Raw genomic sequence first — 19533 nt, 5'->3', positions numbered from 1 at the left:
TACACATTGTGGTGACGCAGACCTCCTGTCTATGTTTGTAAGCTGAAACCATTTCCCTCAGTGGAAACAAAGCTTTTATTTACTTTAATTTCACAGATAAGAAACAATAAATTGTGAAGACAATAAAGCCTCCACAAAAATAGCATTTTAAGTCTTGTGTGTGATTTATCCTGGCTTCATATGAGCAGAGGAAATCTCCGCCTGTCGCTAGGCTAATTGATACAATGTAAAATGCCATAGACTTGTGCTAATAACATTAGCATGTTGTATTTGTTTGGAAAACGTGTTTAGTATAAGACAGTTGTTTCGCTGGTGAACCCTGTGAGCTGTAATAGAGCCGAATGTTACCTTTGTTAAATGTTGCTGTTGTCCCTGGCTTCATCTGAGTAGACAGACGTCCACTACCCGCTAGGCTAATTTATACAATATAAAATGCCATAGGCTTGTGCTAAAAACATTAGCATATTGTATTTGTCACTGGGAATGCACCCACAAAGTCCACGAGTCTGCAAGTGTGGTGAAGTCTGAACATTTGGATTCAGCCTTGAGTTTAGTATCTAAGTTGTCGCCATCTTGAATTTTTGGAGCCAGAAGTGACCATGTTTGGACGAGAGCGTGGAGCTGTGGAGGAGCAATCTGTACTGTTATTACTCTTTAATGGTTTACAGTTGGATGTTGATGTTAATACATACTATAACACTGGTATTGAAGAAGGAGAGATTTGTCATTTCAGCGAGATTTTGTCGTTAAATAAAGTTTTTAAAACATCTAAGTGAAAAAGTGCTTTCCTGAGAAAAGGAAGACAGTAAAACAGAAGTGAGACAATTAAGAGAAAGCAGAAAACAACTTAAATAAAGCCCTTGAAAGTCATTAAAAGTCAATAAAACCAGAGGCACAAACAGCAGAAAACAAAACCAGAGCATTAAAAAAATGGCACCGGGAAACTGTTTCCTCATAAAAGCAAATTCAAAACATGGATTAAAGAGACGGCACAGAGCTTCACTGTCGCCTGGCTGCACAGTTTTCCTGCAGCTCCCAACAGTTTCACCACACACCCATCATCTCATATTTCTTCAACAAAGCAGCGGAGGAAAAAAGCCCCAATTGATTTTGCTTTCCATGGAACACAATAGACGGTGAACTGGGCCGTGTGAGTCCGCAGCCTAAAGCCTCGGAGGCTTGTGGGATTTTGAACATGGGACTCCCGCCAATGCCACAAAGACCTGGCTTAGTTCACACAATAGCACACGTAACCCGGCTATATTTAAGACCAGCAGGCCAGGTTTTGAGCACACGCGCCCCACACTGTGTCTCTGCAGGCAGCATCAGTGTGGTGATTTCGAGGCATGTGAAAGCAGGTCACACCTAAATATAAAACCACTCTGTGCTGCTGGTGCAGAGTGACCGGTCAGTGTGAGCCGTCAACACACAGGTGAGAGTTTTTCATTTCATCTGCAGCTATTTGACTTTAAAGTTCTGATTGTGGAGGTGAGTGAATTCATCCGCAGGGGATCATGCATGAAAAGTTTTGATGTTTCCAAAGGGGGTGGACACAATAACACGAACACCTACAGGTCTGGAATCTACGCTACGTGTTTCACTGTCATCTGTCATCGTTGGTGTTTTTTTTTTATTTTGCACTGGCATGTCATTTTTGTTTAATTGTTGGGTTGTAAGTGAAGGGGGATCCTGAAATAGGCAATCACAGTTAAAGTTCAGAATAAGCTAACTCTACTGGGTAATGCTTTATTTTACAAGTCTGTAATTTCATGATATTTTCCTAGAAAGTTTGCTGGAAAGAAATATTAAATTTGGCACCAAGTGAACAGAAAAATAGGAATATTCTTGAAAAAAAGCTCTATACTTCTATACTTTTTAATGATTGTAAACTTTATTCTTCATAGATGTTGAATTGTTTGCGAGCCTGTGGACGAGTTCCTCATATGTGCATGCTCAGCTGACCTGCTGTGCTCTGGCTAAAAGGCTCTCGAGGGAGCATTAGCAAATAAATGGAATTTATTAATCGAAAGTTTATCAAATTAACGCCTTCCCAGTTCTATTATTAGTACCTCTTTCCAGGAAAGTTCCTGGGGAACGATCAGGAGGAGACAGCAGAACTGTAAAATGAAACGTTACCTTCTGTTTTCATTGACACAACGCCAAAAGATGTGTTGGTTCAACTCCAGGGTCAGTTTTTAGGCCAATAATGCGTTGGGATGTTGTGTTGGATTGTTTCTGTTATTTTGTCCACCCTCTTGTATCATCAGGTATTCCAACTGCATGCAGAGAAAATATTTGAGACATGCAGAGAATATTTTATTAAAATCAACTTGCCAGAACATCTTTGAACTTTGAGATTTTGGACAGTAAAGTAAAAACATAAAAACACAGAGAGCTGTAGAGCATCAAGACTTGAATCGATGGTGTTGTTGCTTGGAGGGAATTAGCTCGCTAATTCCTGCTATCAGCTGTTTCCTGTTGATCAACAACAGCTCCTCCCACAAGTCTAAAACAGCGCCTCCCGTTGCGGAAGGTCACCTTGGACCGTTTAAACTAAAAAGGTTCCACCAATATGTCTACCCTACAAGGCGGAAAATTGGGCACCTCAGATCAACTTGCCAATCCGGCTCTGTGTGTCTAAACGCTCACAGCTTTCTGGCAAAATGGCCCAACATTCTCTGAAAATCTGGCAGAGTAAAAGGGGCTACAGACTGTCAAATAGTGGATGTAGCTACAGTGACATCGCCCATTGGTTTGTAGACTCCCATTTTATAGCCTCCAGTTTGGTATTGCTATCTTGGATGTGAGGGTGGAGCGTGAATCTGACTGAGTTCTCGAGGACACTATCTGCAGACAGTGGACATGCACTTAATTATGCACGACTTTAATCCTTCCTAAATTTAAAAGGGTGAGTTATATGAAAATTCACCTCCCGTACATGACATGGACGGCAAAATTAGCTATAGAGACCAAAATCATTTTTGTACCAGACTGTAAATATGTTTATTTCTGCTGTAAAGTTGGACATTTTAACATGGCAGGCTTTTCTCACAGCATTTATATGTTTTCCTACAAAAGTAATTCAACTTTTGAGTCACTTTAAAGGAACACACAAATCCTTGCCATGTTTCTTTTCCTAAACCCAAACACATAACTTTACGTCCAGATTCCTTTTATTGTCATTTTTATGATGAAACATTAAAACAAAATACTGTTTCATATCTAAAATCAGCAAAATTAATTCTCAGTGCAGTAAAATTATTCGATTAATAAATAGATAGAAACATAAATCTAAAATAGTGTGGGGCAAAAGACAAGGTAAGTTCATGTGTGCTACAGTTCAACAGTCTGATCGCTGACGGAGAAAACCTGTTCCCCAGACATGCTGCCCTGCAGCGGATGCTCCTGAGCCGTCTCCCTGACGGCAGGAGAGAAGAGAAACTGTGGGAGGAATGAGAGGAATCCTTAATTGTGCCCTCTGGCTGTAGACATCCAACAGGGATGACAGCAGCACACCGACGATCTTCTTACGCTAATTACATAACTGTGCGTTAAGGATGTGATGTCATTCGCTGGGCACTGATTCGTAGGTTATCATATGAACTGTTGTGCATGCCTTGTGATATCATACGAACCATTCTATGAGAACAAGTTTAACACAGGGGTCTGTGGGGATTGACTGGCTTCTGGAGCCAGCCTCAAGTGGCCATTTGGGAAACTGCAGTTTTTGGCACTTCCATGACTTCATGTTTGCAGCCCCAGGGGTTTCCATCTGGGTCGGTATAGAAACGTCACTTCGGTGCAACATACAACAACGACAACAGTCTGCTCCTCCGTCAGTCCATTTGTCTGTGTTTTCTTCCATTTTTTCATTACAAGCTGTTGTTTTTGTTTGGTGCTGTCCGTTGTTTACACAGCTAACAGGTTTTTAAAAATGGCGGTTGCAAGTGCTGCACTGGCTCGTGTTCGACTAATCAAGGCAGACTTAAATCACTTAAGGTTCATCTGGTGCTGAGAGAGTCCATCCATCCGTTTTCTTCTGCTTATCCGGGGCTTGGTTGTGGGGGCAGCTGGCTGAGCACAGCACCCCAGACGTTCCTCTTCCCAGCAACACTTTCCAGCTCCTCCTGGAGGACCCCGAGGTGTTCCCAGACCAAATGAGATATGTAATCCCTCCAGTGTGTTCTGGGTCTGCCCCGGGGCCTCCTACCAGTGGGACGTGCCCAGAACACCTCAAACGGGAGGCGCCCAATCAGGAAGATCCTGATCAGATGCTCAAACTACCTCAACCTCATTAGTGTAGAGAGTATCGACACTAAAATAGGAGCTAAAAAGTCCCTCAAAACAGTGCTCTAAAAACTACAATCATTCCTTGTTCTTATGGAGCAGACTTTATAAAAAAAAGGGGGTTCTGAGCACTATGAAAAGGTTTTACCATCCTGAAAATACCTGGTGTTACCAGCTACAGTGGGTGGCTAATTTCATCAAACAAGCTCTGGTAAATTCACTGCACACTACCTGCCAAGATCCAAACAGCAGACAAACACAATTAGAGACAAGCCAGTGGAGAAAGTTGAACAATTAGCAGCTAAAGAGATGGATATGTTCCTCTGGAGTTGGTGAAAACTAAAAACAGCAAGTGACAGTTGGACTAATGTAAATCAGGTGGACACAAACATGACGCCATGACTGATATGTTTTGTCTTCGGCTCGTTCTGTTGCCTCCGAGTTCTTATAAGTACTGTACAGGGGATTTTTAGTTGATGTGTTCAAAAATGCAACATCACCAGTTTGGTATCAATCAGCGTGTGTCCTATCTACAGAGTGATGAACACTTATGAAGAATATGGTGAAGAGGAGCTCACTGACTACATCATCCAGCTCAGTATTCAAGACTCCTGCCAAGATGCCTTTCTGAAATCTGCAGCAAGGTATCAGAGCCACATCCAAACCTCACCCTCCTCCCTAAAAATAACCAAACACATTTGCTTATTTAAACAAACCCAGCTGACAGCCCTGTGCTCCCTCTGCTCCTGGCTGTTAGTTTAGAAGAAACGACGGATGAAAATTTGAGAGTCCTGGCCGCCATCGAACAAGGTGGGTTAAACAGCACGCAGGAAATACCTTCACGATCACACACACTGTTGTTTTTGTGTCGGGTCTGTTGGCGCTCCTCTGTGGCCGACAGCCAAAGTCACACGGCCAGCAGCTGTAGGCGAGGATCGCCAGGCATCAGGAGGCTGGCAGACGGACAGAGAGAGGGGGGGATAAACAAACAGAGAGGTGGGAGAGGGATGAAGTTGGAGAGGAAATGTGAAGGACCAGAAACTGTTGATTTGCAGAAAAGGAGAAAAGTACAGAAAACTTTTAGCTCCAGTGAGTCCTGGATGTTTCTGAGAGTTTTTTTTTTTTTTTAAATATTGCCTTTTTTCTTTTGCTGAAATCCTGGGGCTGTTGCCTTGTTGCCGTGGTAACCAGGTGAGGTCTTGGTGCTCAGGGGGATGCTGAGGCACACCTTCGCCTTCAGGGAGTTGGACAGTCGCGGCTGGCTTCCCCTTCATCGAGCCGCCTCCCAGCCAGTCCCTGAGATCCTGCAGACCGTACTGACATGTGAGTACATTTGTTCAGTGGAAGGAGGTCAGCTCATAGCAACATTGTTTTAATTAATGCAGTAACACAAGTCCAGCACCTGAGGCCATTTTGTCAGTAATGTACGCAGGTGTGACAACTTTAACTGTACCTGAGGCTGCAAGAGGAAAAAGAGGTCACAGATGTATGGTATGAGCACTTCCTTCCTGCTAGCTAATATTTACTAGAATAACGACTTATCGTTATAGGTGCAAAACATTTTCTGTCATAATAAACTGCATTTATATTTAAAAAAATTACAGGTGCATCTTAACAAATTAGAATATCGTAAAAAAAAAAAAAGAAAAAGAAGTTAAATATTTCTTGTCAGTTATTTCAGAAAGTGAAACTGTGTATATTCTGGACTCACACAGTCCTGAGAAGAGCTCTAATCAAAGAGCCTTTAATCTGTGAGTCTGGTTCAGTTCACACGACCACAATCAAGACTGCTGATTTAACAGCACTGACACCCGCTGCAAGGAGCATAACCCACAGAAGGTCACTGCTGACAGGGTCAGCTGTTCACACTGATCCCAGAGGTGCAACGTCCTCTTTTCAGATGAAAGTAAATTTTGCATTTCATTTAGACATCAAGGTCCCGGAGTCTGGAGGAAGAGCGGAGAGGCACAGAATCCAAGTTGCTTTAAGTCCAGTGATGATTTGGGGTGCCATGTCATCTGCCCGTGTTGGTCCACTGTGTTTTATCAAGTCCAAAATGAACACGGCCCTCTCCCAGGAGATTTTAGAGCACTTCAGGTTTCTGTCTGCTTTATGGAGATACTGATTTCATTTTCCAGCAGGATGTGGCACCTGCCCATAGTGCCAAAACCACTCGTAACTGATTTGCAGACCATGGTGCAACTGGGCTCGAGTTTGAGCAATCAAAAAAATTAAAACAAAAAAGGCTTGAAATATTTCACTTCATGTGTAATGAATCTAAAATATACGAAAGTCCGTAACTGATCAAAATCACTGGATCAGATATTAGAAAAAAGAAAAGTATAATCAGATATGATCCATTAGCCTAAACTATGAGGTAAATGTTAATTAAGCTGAGAACGACAAGCCGTAAAGAGACATGTCACTTGATGAGTAACACATGAGCGAGCAGAATGTGTCACCTGAACAGTAGAGTCACTTCACAGCTCACACTGTCGACCCTGAGATAACTTTTCCAATGCAGCTAACTTGGTGTCAGGTGTAATGATAGACTGTGAGTGCCCTCATATGACTCGTCTACTGTATTGTCATCCAATGTACACTTCATACCGAAGATGCTTGCGTCTTTGGGGTTGGCACGGTGATGCAGTGGTTAGCATTGTCACCTCACAGCAAGAGGGTACCTGGTTTGAACCCGGGGTGGGGGGGCCCTCTGAGTGGAGTTTGCATCTCCTCATTATCAGCGTGGGTTTCCTCCAGGTGCTCCCACATGTTCTCCCTGTGTCAGTGTGGGTTTCCTCCAGGTGCTCTGACATGTTCTCCCTGTGTCAGTGTGGGTTTCCTCCAGGTGCTCCCACATGTTCTCCCTGTGTCAGCGTGGGTTTCCTCCAGGTGCTCCCACATGTTCTCCCTGTGTCAGTGTGGGTTTCCTCCAGGTGCTCCCACATGTTCTCCCTGTGTCAGTGTGGGTTTCCTCCAGGTGCTCCCACATGTTCTCCCTGTGTCAGCGTGGGTTTCCTCCAGGTGCTCTGACATGTTCTCCCTGTGTCAGTGTGGGTTTCCTCCAGGTGCTCTGACATGTTCTCCCTGTGTCAGCGTGGGTTTTCTCTCCAGGTGCTCTGACATGTTCTCCTGTGTCAGCGTGGGTTTCTCCAGGTGCTCTGACATGTTCTCCTGTGTCAGCGTGGGTTTCCCCCAGGCGCTCTGACATGTTCTCCCTGTGTCAGCGTGGGTTTCCTCCAGGGGCTCTGACATGTTCTCCCTGTGTCAGCGTGGGTTTCCTCCAGGTGCTCTGACATGTTCTCCCTGTGTCAGCGTGGGTTTCCTCCAGGTGCTCCCACATGTTCTCCCTGTGTCAGCGTGGGTTTCCCCCAGGTGCTCTGACATGTTCTCCCTGTGTCAGTGTGGGTTTCCTCCAGGTGCTCTGACATGTTCTCCCTGTGTCAGCGTGGGTTTCCTCCAGGTGCTCTGACATGTTCTCCCTGTGTCAGCATGGGTTTCCTCCAGGTGCTCCGACATGTTCTCCCCATGTCAGCGTGGGTTTCCTCCAGGTGCTCTGACATGTTCTCCCTGTGTCAGCGTGGGTTTCCTCCAGGTGCTCCCACATGTTCTCCCTGTGTCAGCGTGGGTTTCCTCCAGGTGCTCTGACATGTTCTCCCTGTGTCAGCGTGGGTTTCCCCCTGGTGCTCCCACATGTTCTCCCTGTGTCAGCGTGGGTTTCCCCCTGGTGCTCCCACATGTTCTCCCTGTGTCAGCGTGGGTTTCCTCCAGGTGCTCCGACACAGGCTTCATGCCTATGACCAAATCACAGCCGTGATGATATATGAGTGTAACATCACAGGCTCGAATGTGATATTGCTTTTATACAACAGTTCAACAGTTAAATGAGTGAGTTTATTCCCAGCGGAGCTTTAGTGTACCAGAGATTGTCTGTGTGAGCTGCTGTCATCCTGGGCTTCAGATAAAGGGCATTTGCATCTGGTGGAAGTTTGTTTAAATACTTTTCCAGGGATGCAACGCAACTGCTGACCTAACTGACACTAACCGTCAGTTTTGATTTGATTGTTGATTGCAGTCAGCTGTGAGGCGGAGTGATACATACACAGTGAACTAACCGTGATGTTGTTCTCCAATATCGTCACGGTTTTACTGTCTCTCGACCAATCAGATTGCAGGGCCGGAACTAACTGTTGTATAAAATATGTTAGAATCTACATCTGTGCAGTTATAACTTTTAAGTTAAACTACATACATTGCGAAGTAACAACAGCACGGCTCTCCAGGTTGATCTCACTCTCTGGCAAACTTGGTAAGCACTGTATATAATAAACAACTCCGTCTCTGTCGAGTTTGGTGGCGAGTGGCGTTCATTTATCTCCAAGGTAACAGATATAAAAGCAAGAGAATCAAATTTCAAGGTGTAATATCATAAGAAAGTAGCATGTCCTGATAGTGTGCATGCTGCATGCGACAGTGTGTACTTTTTAGGGCAGCTGCAGCACCTACTAAGAGTAAAAAGAAAAAGCACATGATTTAAACAACTCACACTTGTGTATACTCGTATAGGCTACAAGTGTGGAGTTAATAAAAATAAATTAAATTTCATTTTGAATGTTTGAATGCTGCTGACCAAACAAAAATGCGGCAAAAATGACGCGTGAAAAAGAAAATAAATAGAATAAATAACAGAAAATAAATCAAAGAAAAGCTGCAGTATTGCATAACCAAATATTTGTTCCACTGTTTGAGCATGACGTTTTCTAGATGGCTTGTTTGAGGTCTTTATTTGACAGGACAGGATTGAGCATGAATGGGTGAAAGAGAGGGGGGATGACATGCAGCAGATGGCTGGAGGCTGGAATTGAACACACAGCTGCTGCGGCAAAGATATTTCCTCTACATGGCCTGTCTGCTCTAATCACTGAGCGAGCAGGAGCTCCAGCATTGTAGTTGTTTAAAGGGATAGTGCACCCAAAAATGAAAATGCAGCCATTATCTACTCACCCATATGCAGACATAAGAAGTTGTTTGGAAAAACGTCATTTGAACTCTGTTTTTAGCCTCATTGTAGCCTGCAACTTTTTATGTCGGGGCTTCAGGACACTTGGATCACTACGGATGAGCAGTATGGAGATATTTTGTGGTTTCAATTATGTGTTTTTGGACGTTTGAATCTGGGGCGCCGTCAGCCTCCATTAGGTGGAGTTGTGTTGCTACCTCCTCTCCCCTTGGATCTCTGCAAGTGATGTGAGGACTCTAAAACTTCACCTGAGCCTCCCTCGGCATATGGGTGAGTAGATAATGGCTGAATTTTCAGTTTTGGGTGCACTATCCCTTTAAAAGAAGGGAAAAAGGGTGCAGTGTCGATATCTGTATCAGACATGAAAAAGTGTCATCAACCATCCCCACTACAGATGATAAAACACTCTTCCTCAGCAGTGATCTGGTCGGCTGAACTGAAAAATCAGAAACTGGAAAGCTCAAAGCCAATGCCCTTAAAGCAGCATTTTTTGGCCACATGGGGGCAGCACAACAAGCAAGCCGCAGTGGATTTATTGAAGCTCATTTGCTGGAAACACTGAGACTTACTCAGACAGTAAATGTGCTGTGAAACCAAACCTGAAGGCGCTGAAAGAGGCCAAAAAGGTCTGCAGAACTGCTGAGTCATTATCAGTGACGTCTCCAGTGATTTTCATTTATCTGCTGGTTTCACAGCCTCACACTGAAAGACAGAAACATTCTGTGTAGCATCGTTAAAACCTGCTCTAAGATCACAGGAGTGACACAACAGAACAAATCCGAGGATTTTAGCTTCCTGTGGACAACGTGTTCTTGCAGGTGTATTTTTTCTGTTGCCGTCATCGTGTCATTACGCTTCACCTGCTTGTAAAACAACGCGGTATTCAAAATCTTTTATTCCCTCTGCAATTTGTCTTTTACATTTTCTGTAAATATTTGTCTTTATAGTTTTTTTTAAAATCCATTTTATGATAATCTGTCTATTAACTTTTATTATTCATAGATTGCCTCGATCCACTGAACTCCTTGACATAGTTTAATTTCTGTTTTTTATTTATTACTCATTTATTTACATGTCTACGTGTCACTGTATGTAAGTTGACTGAATCTGAATCATAACTTTATCAAAAAACAGATAAATGAAGGTTTAATTAACATTTTCTGAGTGTAATAAATGTACAGTATTATCGTGCAGTATTTCTCTGGAACATAACTTCATTGTTGAGCTGGTGTAGCTGCAGTTCATATGAAGCACACAGATGTGTTAAACCCCCAAATGTTTCTGTTTAGCAGCCAAGCTACTGAGATGCCATGTGACTGTGGAGAAAATATAACCTCCTCCCACCTTTAACTGGTGGAGTTGACACCAATAAATAAATAAATGAAGTTGACAAGTGAAGATGAAGCGTCAGGTCACATCAGGTTGGCTGCAGCAGAGATGACAGGCCTGGTGGGTGGCTTCATCAAAATAATGGCTGCCTGAGATAATATTAATACACAGAGTGCTTCAGTGACAGATGACAACTGATGTTGACAGTCCTCTGGGTCTGAAATAACCTGTGATGTCGATCCCTGCTCACTCAGCCTGGAGGTCAGCCAGCAGCAGCAGCAGCAGCAGCAGCAGCAGCAGCAGCGAGGTGTCACCTGCCGGGGCCACACAGCTGGTCGTCCCGTGTGAACTCCACGCTGACCTGTTTGTGTTGTTTGTGTCAGTGGCAGCTCAGGGGCTCAGCCTGGAGGAGAGGACGGCCGTGGGTGGAGAGACTCCGCTGACACTGGCAGTTAAAGCCGGACTGGTGCAGAATGTGAAGAGCCTGCTGGAGCACGGCGCCTCGCCTCACAACACCAACAGCAAGAACGAGTCGCCGCTGCTGCTGGGTAACACGGAGGAGAGAGGAGGCGCTGATTAACAAGACTAACAAGGTCCTGTGAGACGGTGATGATCAATACACACAAAGTGGAGAGACATCTGCAAACATCTTTACCTCTGGTGGAGTAAACTTGTAGAGTTTGTCCTGAGTGTGGCGCCAGAGTAACAGCCATGTTAAAAATATGACATTAAAAAATAGAAACTAAATGAGACTAAAAAAATATGACAGCCCATTTCTTTCAGTGTGATGAGAAATCACGTTCACTCATTAGAATCTGAAACTTTTTCTAAATAATGACTTCATATCTCAAAAAATTGACTTAGTATTTAAAAATAATGGCTTTAGTACTATTTCTCACTATTTTCAGATACTAACTCATTTAGAGAAACTAAGTCATTACATGCAGGAAGTTTATAATTATTAAGACAGCAGCTCATTATTTTGAGAAGTTTTCTCATTATTTTTGAGATATGAAGTCATTATTTTTAAGACACCAACAAAGAGAGATATCAAGTCTTTTTTAAAGTGTTTTCTCATGATTATGAGAAACTAAATCATTTCTTTTGAGACAACAGCTAATTATTTTGAGATGTTAACAGTATTTTTGAGATAATATGTCATTATTTCAAGACAGCAACTCATTACTTTGAGACGTTAACTCATGATTTTGAGATACTTAATCATTCTTTTAAGACAACAGCTAATTATTTGAGATATTGAGTCATTATTGTGAGATATTAACAGTATGTATGACATACTAAGTCATTATTTTAAGACACCAACTCATTATTTTGAGACATTTTCTCATTATTTTAAGACACCAACTCATTATTTTGAGACATTTTCTCATGATTTTGAGATACTTAATCATTCTTTTGAGACAACAGCGAATTATTTTGAGATATTAAGTCTTCTTTGAGGTGTTTTCTCGTTATTTTGAGATACTAAATCGTTCTCTTGGGACAACAGCTAATTATTTTGAGATATTATGTCATTATTTTAAGACACCAACTCATTATTTCAAGAAATTATACTGACTTGGTTGGCAGAAAAGGGAAAAGGGCTTCCATATAACAGCTCCACAGAGCTGCAGCACAGAACGTATATAAAGATGGATGACATAGCAACTCCCAAAAGTGAAGCCAAAACATCTGGATCGCCCTCTGGTGGCTGGCTGCAGCACAGGTCATAAAGCCCGCCCTCTCCATGTTAGTGGATGGGACATGGGCCAAACTGAAAACTCAAAGTACACATCAAATACATTTTTCCCAAAGATGGTTTCTGTCATGTCAAACTATGGTAGTTTTTATTGCGCTGCTGTTTGTTTTCCTGACAAGTTTGATTTTAATTCGTTATTTATTCCATAAAACAGGGAGTTTACAGCATGATTGACAACTTTGTGAGCCAATCAGTGGGCTCACACTTAGTGGTGCTGTTTATGAGTGGTTAGACAGGTGTATGGGTGCGAAACTTGATACCCCGGAGGTCACTACTGCGCAGACTCTGGCTCCGAGTGACTTTACAAGAGCAAGATGGTAGCGGCCATGTCTGGGATATTTTAGCTTCACTTCTCTACAGTGGGGGTTAGAAAAGATGCGTCGTCCGTCTTTATTTAATTTAATTTTATCTACTTTATTAATCCCCGAGGGGAAATTCAATTTTTTCACTCAGTTGTCAATTACACACAGGTCTGAACACACACATGCACAAACAGGACCTATACATGCACAAAGTGGAGAGATGTCAGAGTTGGCTGCCCATGACAGGACACGCACTACACTCTCTGCCTCTTTAGAGGTTTCTCATCGATATATCCAGAATTCACTGCTGACTAAAACACTTTTTCCCACCTTGCAGCGGTGAAGGCCGGCTCTTATGAGATGACATACACGCTGGTCGCTCATGACGCCTGGGTCGATCAGGTTTGCAGGAAGAAATGGACGGCAATGCATGAGGCAGCCAAGGTCGGCAACGTGGACATCCTGATGCTGCTGCTGAGGAACGGCGGCCGAGTGAACCAGAGGGACGTGACGGGGGTGACGCCGCTCGCTGTGGCTGCAGAGCACGGACACTTCCACATCACGGAGATCCTGCTGAACTGCGGTCAGTCTGAAGATAAAACTACAGGTTTAGATAGTGTGGAGATACAAACTCACGACAAGGAGAGAAATTATGTAAAGTGTGATGAATTTGTAAGACTGGTGAAAAGGAAAATATATTGTAAAATTTCAAAAACTAAATTATTTGCCATTAATTGTATATTTTGTATTCACTTCCTCTCTATTTTTAGGTGCACAGGTCCAATCTTGTTTCTTCCTTCTCCTCCCTCTGCAGGTAGCAAAGTGAACTCTCAGGCCTTCAATGGTGAAAGTGTCCTGATGGACGCGGCTGCATCAGGAAACACCGCCTGCATTCAGCTGCTGCTGGACAACGGAGCCAACCCCAACCTGCCCAGCGTCACCGGACACCTGCCCATCCATAAGACAGCATACGCCGGACACTACGAGTGAGCTCCGTCTGTCCAACACTGTAGCAGCTTGTAGGGGACTCCAGTGGAGCTTAATGGCATAATGTGGCAAACAAGTCGATATCTATTAAACAGATATCTGCATACGTACGCAGGTTTCTGTTTGGTATTGGAAGCGTTCTGGTTTCAAACTGTTGGTCAGGCAGTACTGACTGTGTGGAGAGGCGGGACGCATTGGCAACTCCTCAGCTATTGCCTGACAATGACTTAGCTTTATTTTAGCTCCCTTTAAAATGTTTCTGTATTTGTACGCCTATATCTGTTTATAAAGCAGAGGAAGTCTTGGCCTGGATATCCGTTAGCTACACTGGATCCCTGGAATTATTGCCCATTGTCCCCTGAAGCTTAAGTCAAACTGATAGCTGATGGGTTCTGGGATTGCAAAGGAATCAATCAATGTCAGATATCAGGAGACACAGCTCAAGCAGGTGATGATGACAGGACATAGTTCTCTAGTGTGCTCACATTAGTGCAATGTGAACCCGAAATTAACCGGATCAAATGTAGACAGTGGAACAAAAAGACAAACCTTGGTTCAGATTTCAGGTGTAAAAAGGCCCTTCGAAGTGTTTTTCAACTCTTGGTTCTCATCAGCTGATGGACCCTTGTTTTCTGTTCCCACAGCGCTCTGAAGATGCTGTTACCTCTGACCACCAAGAAGGCCATCAAAGAGGCGGGACAGAGCCCGGTCCACTCTGCAGCGGAGGGAGGCCAGTGCCGCTGCCTGAAGTTCCTGTTGGCCTGTGGCTTCGACGTCAACTACCGCATGAACACTAGAAACTCTGAAAACTACCGGGACATGAGGAGGAGCGCCTTGTACTTCGCCGTCTCCAACGGGGACGTGGAATGCACCAAACTCCTGCTAGCGGCCGGAGCGAAGACGGACCTGGACCCGCTGTGCTGCCTCCTGGTGGCGGTCAGGTCGGGGCGCTATGAGATCGTGAAGCTGCTGCTGGCGGCCAAAGCAGACGTGAACTGTTACTTCACAGTGGTTAGTGACACAGTGTTTCCCACGGCGCTGCAGTACTGCCTCAAGGACGAGGTGATGATGAGGCTGCTGCTCAACAACGGCTACAAGGTGGAGAGGTGCTTTCAGTGTCACCATGACGACGCATCTGATGCTGCGAATGAGGGGGATAGGAAAATTCCAGTGAGTGACAGCTGTTTTTCCTTGTTTGTTTTCCTAAAAGAAATACTTTGATATTTTGGTGCATACGCTTTCTTCAGCAGCTTTGTCAGCAGCCTTGTTGCTTCAGTGTAAATTTCGTTAACGAAAACTATGACATCATTTTTTCGTCAACGACCTTTTTTCCATCATGAAAACAGGACGATGATGAGCTAAAAATAGATCTTGAAAATAAAAACTACAATGAAATCTGTGCTTTATTTTCGTTGACAGGTCGTGACGAATATGTTTGTGGACTATTGGACATTTAAAGCTGAGAACAGCCATGCTTTAAATGCAGCTGGTAAACTCCAGTGAATGGTCTGCACCAGAATGTCAGCCATGTGTGTCTGACTGTGGATGGTGGAGCTGCTGAGGGGATTTGTGGAGTTAATTTATACAAAACTAAAGTTTAAAAACATTAGCTCAGAGTTTTACAGCGGGACATGTGTAGGTTTGACTATTTCTCGGTGTTAAGCAGTTCCTAGGCAACCAGCACAACTCCAAGAACTGTTCCCAGGCAACTCCTCTTCCATTAAATCCATTTTTCCGTCAGTATGAATGTGAAACATTGAGGGGAGGGATGATAGTCTGTATTAAACAGCATTTCTAAAATGGCTCTGGTAGACTTGTTGATTCTGTTTCTGTTATTTACCGACAAAAATCACAAGTTGAGCCCCGTCTTCAAAGAAAGTGAGCACAGCTTCTTGCTTGAAAAACGCTGCATTTATCATGAAGGAAGATAGAAAAGCTTCAACTTCGACAAACAAGAGGAGAAAGAAAAAACATCAGAATCAGTTGCACACTTATTTAGCTGAAAGTTTCTGTTTTAATGACACATTTGTTTTAAATGTGTTTGCATTGACCTTGTGAATGTCTGTCCTCTTTCCAGTTCTGTGAGTTCATGAGCCTCTGCTGCATCATGGATCTGTCCGGGAGGGTCGTCCGGATTCTGCTGGACTACGTCAACCACGTCCACATCTGTCCCAAACTCAGACTCCTCCTGGAGACACAGAGAGAGTGGCCTGAAATATGCGACATCCTCAGTGAGTTTATTCACGATTATTGTACGAGGTTTTATAGCAGAGGTGCATAAAGACTGCCTCCACTAACACCTGAGGAAATGATCACACTTCAAAGACATCATGAAATCAAATAGTTCGACATATGTCTTGCACTGATCATCATGCCAACTCCCAGGGTTTCCCATGGATGTATAATGTGAACTGGATACAGGAGGTGGGCCCCAGTCATTCCTGTACAAAGTGCTCAGTGGCGTGTGAAGCCAACAAGTTGAACATTTTTGGGTATCCTCAGTGCTGTGTGGCTCATAGAGAAAGCACACAAGGCCGAGCAGCTGACTTCTGGTTAAACCCTCCGTTAACTTGAATGGTGATGAAATAATTTAATCATGCAGCTCTTCTTGACTTCTGAAATGTTATCTGACCAAATGGATCAAATCATTTCACAGGCTTGTGATGCTTAATAATAATGTATCCACAAATTTACAGATATCTCCTTCACAATGAAAGTCTATGGGAAAAAAGTCTTGTAAGGCTCCAATTGCATCACGCAACAGACCTAGAAATTTTAATTCCACAGTTTGGCCACTGTGTTAAATTGGCTTCAAAGTCTGGTGCTTGTTTTTGTGTGTTTCCACCTGATGAATCTAGTTCTGTTATTCTCTCATTTTAAGCTCTGTTTTCATTCTCCACCAACTCCTGAGGAAAAATCCTGTCTCTTTAGCTGCTAAACACTCCTCTGTGTTTCAGTCTCAGTGTCTCCTTTGGTCTAGTCTCATGCTGGGCCGACTCTCACTTTAAGATTGGAGAAAAAAACGCCCCGGCTGCTTGTACTTCTTTCAACCAATCACAATCATTCTGGGCGGTGTCACAGCAACGGTGCGCTTGCAAAAATATTGCCGGGGGGAAACAGGTTTTGGTGTAGCACGCCCACAAAAATATTGCCTACAGAAAGCGAACCATGGCAGAAAAATGGCTACATCCCCGCAAGATCAAACAACGCAAAAGTTAGTAAAGGACGTGTTGAAAACGGTTGAAAACTGCTACACAACCGGAGGTGGTAGGGTGGGACATCAGCGGGTGGCTCATTCCGGCCAATGAGAGGCTGATCTCTGCAGCAAACTTCTGCCCACTCAGTCTACCTTTGGTCTGAATCAGGGACTCATGTTGTTCCAAAGTTGTATAATTGCCTAGAGTTGGTTGGTGTTCTCACGGCAGCATTTACAAGAGGACCAGATCAAATGCCTTGTGTGAGAAAGCTGCTCTTGATTGGTCAGAATTTCCATGTGGGAAAAATCCAGGAAGTAAAGCAAATGTTGAAGAAGAGTACACTGACAGGTTCAGGTGTTTAATGACTCCCTGATGCTTCCTCTAGTGCTACCCAAAGCAAAAACTTTATATTTTACTTTTTTTAGAAGCTTTAATACTGGTGCGACTCTTAAGATCATGATTATGTTATTTGATCCGTCCAGCGCTTTACCAGTGTGTCTGTAACGAACACTGCAGCCTCATGGGGGCGCTAGCTGTGCTGTAGGCCTTTTAATTTTGTCTCTTCCCTGCACAAAGTCTGCACATTTTAGTCCTCTTAGATCTGTCTTTCATTACAGTATGAAATAATAAAGTAATTTTTTTTGGACCTTGCTCTCCAGACAGTCCTCGCTCCCTCAGACACCTCTGCCGACTGGAGATCAGGAGGCGTCTGACGCTGAAGAAACTCAACAACCCTGAAATCATGAACTCGCATGTTTTCCCTCCCAGACTGAAGAGCTTCATACTGTACCAGGAGCTGGACCTCTACAGCCAGGACCCTGAATGCATCATGTGAACATATGTGGATTGTTTCCGGATGTTTTGAAAGGATGTAACTATTTTTTTTTAAATCTTTGTAATCTCTGGTTTTGACATGCACAATGCTGTATAAACAAACTTCATTGTTATTATTTTTTAAGCACTTTTTTGATAAAAGATTGTGTTTTTTCCCCCAAATTTTAGCCCATTTACTTCAACTTAAAAGTACTCCACATCCCTGCTTTATTTTATTTTATTTATTTTTTTGTGTTTTTTCATGTTGTGGCAATTTTTGACCCATCCGAGGCTGACAGTTGACAGGGTGTGTCGGGGCCCTTAGCTCTGTGGGCTGAAAGTTGCAGACTGATTGATGGGTGAATGTCATAATATTATTATTGCTTAAAATTGTTTGGCACTAGCTCATGTAAGCCCCAAAGACTGTATTTAAAGACACACAATGCGTCTCCACTTCTTCCCAGTGTACAAAAATACAGCCAAAATATCTGCCATATTTCGCCGGTGATGTCATTTGGAGCCAGAGTCGGCACTGTAGCGATCTCTGCGGTATCGTGTTCCTGCCCATACACCTATCCGTCCAATTGCAAGCAGCTCCACTGATCTGGAGCACACCGACTGACAAACCCAGCTGTCCATCATGAGGTCAAACGTTTATCGCATCATATTGCAAGTTAAATACCACTTCAGCTCGATACCTGAAATGACACTAACCATCTTTGGGAAACATTCATTTGATGTGTACTTTGAGTTTTATGCCACCGAGGAGCAATAGAGATGATTCGGTTTCACTTCTGGGAAGCTGTCGTGACGTCCATCTTTATTTACACACAGTGGTGAGCACATGTGATATTATGTTTCACAGGGAGAAATCATGACTTGATTTTGATGTAAGAACACTTGAAGAATTTTTGCACTGGTGATACAGACTTTCACAATGACTATTGATGTAAGGCAGAGGTAGAACAATCCTGACATCTCACCTAAAATAATAAGAAGAAGTGAAAATAATTAAAATTTCCCCTGCAGAGTAGGTTAATTCTTTTCTTCTTTAACACACTCCTACAAAAAGGTGACATTTTGACTGGTTGTCATATTAATAGTTGAATGTTTTTCACCTGTAATGTACATGATATATTGATGATGGAAGGTCAGTGCTTGTGCGATAATTTCATCTGCAATAGTTTATGAGTTTAAAAGAAAACTTAAGATTCAGTCACATGTTGTGTCATGTTTTTTTCTCACCAATAAAAAAGTACAATTTAGGCTGTACTGTAGTTTATCTGCAGCGTTATGATTAAAACTGCCAAATGTACAGGATGTCCTTCATTTTGAACTGTGTATAGGAGAAGGAAAACATTTACAATCCCTCAAATTAATAATATGTTATTAGCATTTGTTAGTTTGGTAGTTAACAGAGAAAAATATGCAAAGCTGTTCAGATTTAAGTGCAGACTTTACGGTGACAGTAAAGTCTCACTTTCACAGATTTCAATGGTCAGCAGCAGACAGAAAAGGTCACTTCACTCTTCAAGTCTCTTCATATTTCAGCAGGTTCTCATCTATATGTCTTCTAACAGTGTTTGAGTGCACGGCGGACGGATCTCTTCTGTTGCAAAAGGGCTGTCACTGTCTGATGAATCATAATCACGCAATAAATATTCATACAACAGGCAGCTTCATTATTGTTTGTCATTAGATGAGGAAAATGTGCAGCAGAGTGACATTACACTCCATTAGGTGCTGTGGACCGGCCTGCATGTTAAATACACTGGAACAGGTGACACCTATAAATAGCGTGGTGGAGTGTGTGTGTGTGTGTGTGTGTGTGCGCGCAGA

At 43.2% G+C, this 19533-nt stretch overlaps 1 protein-coding gene across 1 annotated transcript; it reads left to right on the top strand.

The window, feature by feature from the left end:
• The first annotated feature begins 1313 nt into the window (after positions 1-1313).
• LOC125887420 (ankyrin repeat and SOCS box protein 15-like) lies at positions 1314-19344 on the top strand. Its single transcript, XM_049574209.1, has 10 exons — positions 1314-1432; positions 4824-4931; positions 5045-5097; positions 5479-5610; positions 11020-11184; positions 13035-13280; positions 13512-13683; positions 14329-14854; positions 15762-15915; positions 17541-19344. The coding sequence occupies exons 2-10, from the start codon at positions 4828-4830 to the stop codon at positions 17714-17716; spliced, it is 1728 nt and encodes a 575-aa protein (XP_049430166.1). The 5' UTR covers positions 1314-1432; positions 4824-4827; the 3' UTR covers positions 17717-19344.
• Positions 19345-19533: the final 189 nt, after the last annotated feature.

The sequence above is a fragment of the Epinephelus fuscoguttatus genome, linkage group LG4, assembly GCF_011397635.1.
Source record: "Epinephelus fuscoguttatus linkage group LG4, E.fuscoguttatus.final_Chr_v1".
NCBI lineage: Eukaryota > Metazoa > Chordata > Actinopteri > Perciformes > Serranidae > Epinephelus > Epinephelus fuscoguttatus.
This window is presented reverse-complemented; position numbering and strand designations above follow the sequence as displayed.